The 8,570-nt window shown below is 50.3% G+C and overlaps 1 protein-coding gene across 4 annotated transcripts in view; it reads left to right on the top strand.

Moving 5' to 3' along the window:
• Positions 1–5,205, top strand: part of ASXL2 (ASXL transcriptional regulator 2) — a 98,958-nt gene extending 93,753 nt beyond the window's left edge. For all 4 annotated transcript variants that reach the window (XM_084514032.1, XM_084514033.1, XM_084514034.1 and 1 more), the window contains one exon: positions 696–5,205. In XM_084514032.1, the coding sequence (XP_084370158.1) occupies positions 696–3,116 (2,421 nt within the window). In that variant the 3' untranslated portion in view covers positions 3,117–5,205. The remainder of the gene's footprint in view (positions 1–695) is intronic.
• Positions 5,206–8,570: the final 3,365 nt, after the last annotated feature.

Here is an 8,570-nt window from a genome sequence, read left to right on the forward strand (position 1 = left end):
ATTTAATTTAATAATATAGAGTGAATTTATGGATGATTGAAAATAGTTTCCTCTGTAAGGCAAAGACATGTCAGTCCTCAGGAAAGAAGGAAGTAGTGAGCTGGTTAATCAGAAGATGACTGGGAGTCCACAAGGGGTTGCAGATCTGTGAAGAGAAACATTAACCTTGTAAGATACTAGTTCAAGTCCCTACAATGGAGACAGAAAAGCACCAACATTAGTGCCCCGTTCTCATCATTTACACTTTAGAAAGAAGGAACTTACACAAATAAAGTAAACTGTAATGGTATGGGGAGCGGAGAACGTATTTTAGAAGAAAGGACTAAAATTTGGCATTTTATTTGAAGACACGGTAAATAGGGAATATTACCAGTTTACAGAAAGACACAGAGGGGGTAGAAGTGTAATTCAGAATAAAGCAGAACATTGCCGCAGACATTTGAATGGATATAAACTGCGTATGCACAGAGGGTGAAATTTAGAATAAGGGAGGAGCTTCCAGTCTAAGATTGTAATAGACCCAAAGTAAGTGTGCCAGACATCAAAAGATCATCTGTGTCCTTCTATGCCTATCTCTCAAGTGAGAACACCAAAGGGATTTATCTAGGACTACACATGTAAATGTTTCTGTTCTTAAATATGCGGGTCAAACGTTCCCCATATCTCAATTCTACTTTTCTTCTCCTCTCTTTCAGATTCCTGTTTCCAGAATCTCCCCAATGCCATTTCCTGCGGGCCAGGTCTCTCCCGGGGCACGTTTCCCAACCTCAGTTACCAGTCCGGGAAGAACAGGGGCCAGAACTCTGGCAGACATCAAGGCCAAAGCCCAGCAAGTCAGGGCCCAGAGGGCAGCGGCCGCCGCCGCAGCCGCCGCCGCCGCCGCCGCCGCGTCTTCGGGGGGAGCAGTGCCAGGGCCCGGGCCCGGCGGTGGTGGGGGCCCTCCGGGTGGTGGAGGAGAGAAGAGTAACGCAGCACCAAGCGGAACCAACGAAACTGGAACTGGAGGAAATGCACTGGAACTGGCAGGAACTGGAAGCGGGGGAAGTTCGAGAAGGTTTCTTCCCCATTGTCCAGGGCCCCATTCCCAAATGGAGACCCAGGCCACGGACCAGCCACCAGCTCACAATCTCTCTAGAGCACAACTACAGCAAACTTCCACATTGCAACCCAGAACTCCAGGCAGCAATACAGGCACCACCTGCTCCTCATCAGCGGCATCAGCATTAGAGAAAAGCGACAGAATAAAGCAGAGCCCCCCAAACGTGACTGTAACCCAGGTTCCGGGCTCCCCATACGCTGGCAGCAGTGACAAACAAGAGAAAGCACCTTCTGCTCCAGCAGGTCCGAGCCAGGCCAGCGGGGCATCAGCTGTCAGGGATGGAACAGGCGGTGTCACTGCGTCCACAGCGGGTACCAACACAAATGTCACTAAGGTAGCACCTGCGGCCTTAGGAGGGACCAGCTCAGATGTCTCCAAAGGCACAAATCCTTCCCCTCTGATGTCTTCGTCTTCACTGACACCCACAGGCTCAGAAGCCCCGGCTGGAGGCGCGGTAACATCTGCTCCATCTGCCCCTTCCTCCAACGCTTTGTCAGCAGCACCTAGCCTTAAAACTCACCTAAACTCAAGCGGGGCCCTCCCCAAAACAAGCTCCAGTATTCCTGCTAACAACCCTTTGGTCACCCAACTGCTTCAGGGCAAGAATGTCCCTCTGGAACAAATCCTGCCGAAGCCTCTCACCAAAGCAGAAATGAAAACTGTCCCATTGGCTTCTAACGAAGAAAAAGGGGCAGCAGCACCCAGTGCCGCGAGTGTAGCAGGGAACGGGACTGGAGCTGAGGGTGGTGAAAAACAATCGGGTTTACCCGCACAGCAGCTTGGGAAGATCTTTTGCCAGAACAGGCCCCTGCCTCACATTCCAAGGACCTTTCCAGTCCCCTCAGGAAAGGACCCCGGCGCTGACCAGCACCCGTGCCCGGAGCCGCTCAGTAAAACAACCCAAGAGCAGATCCTTCAGACTCTCATCAAGAGGGTCCAGAGGCAGAATTTGTTCCCAGTCCTTCAGCCTTCACAACTGAACCTCTCTCACTCAGGTTTCCAGTTAGAAAACAGCTCCACCAGCCAGAGGTTTGTGCTGGGTTTCATGGGCAGAAGGACCTCCAAGCCTGCTATGTCTGGTCATTATCTGCTCAACATTTCCACCTACGGCCGCGGCTCAGAGAGTTTGAGGAGAGGCTTCTCCTTGAACCCGGAAAACCGCTTGTGTCTGAACAGTCCTGCTGAGGCTCCGAAAACAGAATTTGGGGAATGTGAGGAGATGGCCGGCCAGGGCAGCAGCAGCAGCGAGGAAGGAGATGCAGATGACGAGAGTACCGGTGACGAACGCGAACGTGTCAGCGTGAAAGAGGAGCCCCAGGCTTCGCAGGTGTCCGGCCAGTGTGAAAAAGAACAGGGGTCACATAACACAAACCCTTCAGATTACGGCATCCCTGCTAAGAAGGGCGTAAAGACGGAAGCAGCCACGTCTCAGCAAGCAGCAGTCAGCAGGGAGAGCGTTCAGGGGTTTGACGGAACGACGCTAGCGCGAGATTTTATCCAAGCCGCTCAAGAGCAAATGGCACATGCAATGAGGGGAAAGATGCACGGCAGCCCCGAGCTTTTCAGTCCTTCTGTGCCGTCCTCGGACTCTGCGCAGCAGCAGCCTCCCCAGCTCCCTCATCCACACCCTCCGAAGCTGGGCGGAGATGCTGCAGCGCAGCTCCTCGGGCCCAGTTACAGCGGCACAATAAACGTCTCCACCTCCCCGGACGTCAACCAAGGGTCTCTCATGACCGGGCTGTCGGAATGCAATCAGCTGTCCAGCAGCATGGGGAACGTCATGTCCTTTTCGGTGACTGTAACCACCATCCCCACCAGCCAAGCTATGAACTCTGGCACCCACAGTCAGACCATCCCGGTTCAAGCCTTCGCTGAAGACCACAGCATGGAGGACTCCCCTTCCAAATGTTACTGCAGGTTGAAAGCCATGATCATGTGCAAGGGCTGCGGCGCCTTCTGCCATGACGATTGCATTGGCCCCTCTAAGCTCTGTGTCTCCTGCCTTGTCGTGCGGTAACCGGGACGTGAAGCGGGGAAGAGGATGGCTGGACGTTGGTTTTGCTTTCGGAAGTACGTTGGGAAGAAACAGGAAATTTACTGCCTTGCACAAGAGACACGTTACTGAATCAGGAATACAGAGTAGAGTTCTTCTTTCATTAAAGAAAGAGCACCTTCTTGTACAGTGAGTCTAAATTGAGCTCAACTACGTGAATTGTGACAAGAGTTTGCACTTAAGGAATTATGTAAATATGTCACATTATTTTGTTTAAAAATATTTTTTCAATCTTTTAGGAGATAGTGTTTGACTTGTACTGCAGTTTCATTAACCCCAGCCTGCTATCCAGCATGTTTGCTGAGCTCTGCTCTAGATGGGGGAATGAACCCCCGGCAAAACATCAGCCTGTTGGGCTTCTCTTGGAAAGAGAAGAGCCGGATAATACGAAACTAAACGCTTGTTCTGACTGATGACAGAGCACTGGAGCAGGAAACCCTGAACGGGCTTCCTGTGTTGCTCTAAATTTTAGTTCAATTTTTCCGAATTGGAAGGCGTTAACATCACGCAGGCCTTTCAAGTCCTTGCCTCTCACTTGTGACACGGCTGTCTCCAGAAGGCATACTGGGTTGTGCAATATTGGCTGGTGTTTTTGATTCGCATATCCTCTCCTCTCCAAGGAGGCAGTTGCAGTAACCTTCTTTTAGGGACGGAGGTATCTTGATTTGCTACTGGCAAATACCGAAAAAGGCAACTGTACTAACCGTAGGATTCAAGGATTTAAATCACTAAAACAACTCAGTAACTGTGATTATTGGTAATTCCAGGAACCATTTAAAGCAGAGATCGCAAATATGTGCTGAACTGCATTTCATTTCTGGACTGTCAGGACTCGGCAGAAACCTGCTTTGTTAGGCATTATTTCAAGGGAGCTGGAGAGTGCGGCCCCCGGAGCTGAGCACCGCCAGTTGTTGCAGCACATTATGCAAGTGAAGTGCACTAAACGTCACCCTCTGTCCTACTGTTTTCTAGGAAGCTTTCTGTGGCTCATTAAAAACTCCAGATAGTCAGACTTCTCCGATTTCTATAGAAGATTTTCTATTTAGCTGAGCGTAGGGAAAGAAAGCAAGGACCTCGCTGGGCCTCGCGTGTCCGTCGGAGGACGCCGAGCCGGTGTGTCGGGGCGAGCTCGGGAGGGGTGCAGCTGGTGGGACACATTCCTCACCCCCAGGAGCCGGTGCTCACGCCTCCGTGTGCTCCAGGTGGTGGGAATTAACCGATGCAGAACGGTACTTGGTGCTCGACGACACGGATTGACGACAGGCTGGCTAATAAAGCATTCGCCGATCTGCATGGTGACGGATCGCCGCGTGTCCGCGCCACACGGAGGATGTGTGGGTCACTTCTCTTCCAGAACAGCGTCAGGTTCGATAGTCACGTCCAGTCCCATCTTGTCACTGTGCGGGGTGGGAGGGGGGCCATCCTGGAGCTTGGTCAGGTAACAGATCTATGTATCTTTTTGATGGAAAAGCACTGAATTCACTTTGAATCCAAAGGCCTTTTTAAGATGAAGCAATATTAACAAAATAGGTGACAGCTGTTTTACGAGCTGGGGTCCTAAAGCCTTTTTTCCTTCTTCCCGTTTGACTATACTACTGCTTTCCCTGCTTCCCTCTCCCTCGCGCTGGTGGTAAGCTCAGGAGCTCTGCCCGGGAGGTGCCGTGTGGTTTTGCGAGGAGCGGGTGTTGGTTTGTTTGTTAATGGTAAAGAGAGTTGCAGACTCAATCGCTTCACAATAAAAGTGTTTCCTTCCCTGTCCAGCAGAGCGTGGTGTCCTCCAAAGCAGGGTTAGTGTGCGTGAGCTAACGAGAGCGGCCGCGCGTGCATCGTGCTCTTAGTTTTGCCCGTAATAAATTCACCGGGGAGCAGTGACTCCTGCTTTCCGATTATGCATCGCTCCTTGTAGACATCCAGTGGTGGACGGGATTTAAGTATTAGAAATGCAGACTTTACACTTACATCTCAAAAAAAAAAAGAAGAGAATGCCAGATGCCAGACGTACTCCCAGTTCTGTCGTACTGTGCAGCCCCGCACCAGGTCTGCACCGTCCCATGGCTGGCTCCGTGCGTGCCCGGGGAGCCCAGCAGAGGCAGATTTGCTTCTCCTGCTGCAGCCCCAGCTGCTGTAGCAGGGATGATTTGTTCCCTCGGTCAGTTTGTATGTAAGTGCTCATTTGGACAGCGACCCATCGCTGCCTGCTTCCCTCTTTGCTGCTGCACCAGGAATTTCTGCCATTCTTTGAAATCGTAGGACGCGGCGTAAAACGGCTTCACGTGGGGTACCCCGGGGAGAGCAGGATCTTCCCTTCCCTTATTAGCTCCAGCCTTGTCTAGACATGAAAGCAAAGTTATGGCAACGTAATCCTCAGCGAGACACGTTCGTTCCCTCAGTATAATCCAATTTAAAGGTTGTTTTGGGTTACAAACCAGACTGAAAAAGTCATTTTAGCCTCAAACAAAAGCAAAGAGGCTTTGCTGGCGTAATTGGCTCAATGCTGTTCACACCTTGACGTCCATCAGGGTGAATCCTGCTGAATACAAGGCTGCTTCAGAGGGGGAAGGGGAGGATGCTGAGGGAGCAGCACCCATCTGCTGCCTGCTGTTGGCGTTCCCAGGCTGCTCGATCTGTCGCCGCTGTCGCGTTGGAAAGGCTTCGGGGTACTCAGCGACTTCTAAAACAGTCAGCAGCCCCAGCTGCGGTTCCGACAGGTCACTGCCTTTAAATTGCACAAGCTCCCCTGCAGCCTGCGGGTTGGGTTGTCTCCGGGCCCATTTCTGAGAGCCAGGAGCTGCTGTTCACGAGCAGGACCGCAGGAACCGAGCTGAGGGCGACCACCGAGTGTCAGCGGCTGCCAGGCTTTGGTGGGCCCTGTGGGCATCCCACGCGACGACTTGGAAGTTTACAACTCTGTTCAGTGCCTTAGTTATACTTTAACAGCTGAGCACTTTTATTGGGCTACTTTTATTCTGTTCCTGTCTCAGATAATAAATCCTTTTAATTGCATGTCTTTGATTTTAGCAGACGCTACGAGCTACTAGGCGGAACTTGAGGAATAATAGCCACGGGTTTGCAAGAGGGCATTAAGCGGTTAGGAAACTGTTAGAAATAATGGGGCTCAGTGTAATGATCGATACAAGTACAGGTCTGTATGAAACCTTGAGAGCTTTGCATGTTTTCCAGTGCTGGTTATTGAATAATGTGTTTTAGAAAGGGAAAATCCTGCCGCCCCTTTAGGAGCGCTCCCTGCGTGGCGTTGGCCTGCTGCCCTCCTGCTGAGGCTCCCCCCGTTCGTCTCCACTCTTCCATCGCCTGCCCTTCCCTCTGCTCCTCCTCCCAGCACACAACGAGCCTGCTTCACTTTGGGTCTGTAATTCAGATCGTGACACAGCTTAAAACATTGGGCTTCGGTGGGCAGGTATTAAAGTAACGGCATTCTCCAGTAAATCCAAGCCCGGCAGCGTGAGAACGAGGAATGCAAAGAGACCCGTGGCATTTAACCTCCCATCTCGTGCAGGTGATTGGAATGGAGGAGTGAAGGCGACTAGGGACGGGTTGAGGTTTTGAGGTGCAGATGGGCAGCGCGGGGAGGGAAATTTGAGATGTTCATGTCTCAAATCAAACGGAAAGGCAGCAAGCTGTGCTTTGTCGGGCAGTCACGGGGCTGATGGGGAAGGCAGTGCTGGCCAGGGCCCTGATGGCTGGGAGGTCACCGCTTAGCCAGGTCACCCCCCCAGTCCTTTTGGGGACCCTGGGGCAGGAGCAGGTGCCTGGGCTGGGGCAGGAGCTTGCACCTCAGCTGAGGTGGACGGCGCTCGGGTCGCTGAAAGCAGCTTGGAAAAAGACTTTGGTTTTGCAGGGGGGAAGTGCCTGAAAGAGCAGCGTGTTCTGTGCTGGAAGAGCCTCACCTGGGACGCGTGGAGCCCTGGGGAAGCTGCTTTGTTTCCCTTGGGAGCGTTGTCCCAAAGCCATCGCTGGCCGCTAGCAAACGGCCACGGGGGCTCTGCTCGCCTCGGGCCAGCCCAGCAGCGCTGTGCTCAGCTCCAGCGGCCGAGCAGCAACAGTGGTGGGGAGCAGGGTGGTGGGGAGAGCACACCGAGGTCCCTGGGGCACCTGCACTAGAACGGGGACACTGCTGGGATGGGAGGGAGGGAGGGGACAGACGGGGACGGGGCTGCAGTGGGGGTCCCGGGGGCGTTGGGTCCGTGCCACCTGCAGGGAGGACACGCGCTGCGGTCATGATAGCCAGAATTGTCTTGATTAACTAAGTTTTGTTTGTTTTTGTTTTTTAATGCTATACGTTTGATATAACTGAAGATCAACTTTAAGAGCTTACAGTAATATATTTTAAGTAATATATATTTTAGTATCTAAAAAAAAAATAAAAATTGACAAAGGATGATTTATGAACTAGATGAACAGGGTATTGGGAGTATGCAGTTTCTCGGCAAGGCCAGGAATAGTTTTACTAGCAGGAGAACTGAAAAGATTCAGTTTTTTCCATTAATGCAATAAAAATGGGAGTTCTTAAAAAGAAGAAATCCAATACTGTTTACCACATGCTTTTCTTGTTTTGACAACAGGCCTGTAAACACAGTTTAGAAGATACTAAACCTTTGTCTGTCTTTCGCCTTTTTAAAAGGGACTTAAATTGGAATAGAGGGTATGTACAGAAAAATCAAGTTGACACCATTTTAAAATGTATTTTTACACAAATAATATAGAAAAATCATATTTTACGTAAGAATTTTAAGTATTTGAAATATGTATATATATACTGTATGTACTTCATATATTCTTTATTTTACATTTTCAATGTATTAAAAAGTATTTGAGCTGTTTGGATTTGAGCATGTAATAATGTTAAAAAAAAAAAGAAAAAAAAAAGAGGAAAAGAAGAAAAGAGGGAGAGAGGATGTGGGTCCTGCAGGCTGCAGTGGCTGCAGAGCACCCAGAAGTGTGGCAGCGAAGGGATTTTGGAAGTTTAGCAGTTTCAGGTAGAGCATACAGAACATTTCCCAGTCCTGTGTCCTGTCTGTGTCTCCATTTGGATCCGTTCATTTTGCCTCGTAACCACCCAGAATCATCCTTGGTGAGAAGACAAAGAGGTGGATCTTTTATACAAGCAATGCTACCTTTATAGCCAAAGAGACGTGCTGGTACAGAAGCTACTCAACCAAAACAGAACCAGAAGCTACTCGGTTGTGCTGTGCCACTGGAATTTCCACAAATAGGTTAATTTCTTGTGTGAGCATCTTACGGTGCTTACAGGGAATTCAAACAATACCAAAAGTCCGATGATTTCAAGGAAGCACTATCAAAGTGGATTTGTTTTGTTTTGTTTTGTGGGAATTATGGTGAAACTCTGACTGCAGAGATGCTCTGTCTGCAGCTCTTAGGGACTGAGTGAATTGCGTTCAC

Source organism: Aythya ferina (assembly GCF_964211825.1).
Source record: "Aythya ferina genome assembly, chromosome: 3".
In the NCBI taxonomy this organism is placed as follows: Eukaryota; Metazoa; Chordata; class Aves; order Anseriformes; family Anatidae; genus Aythya; species Aythya ferina.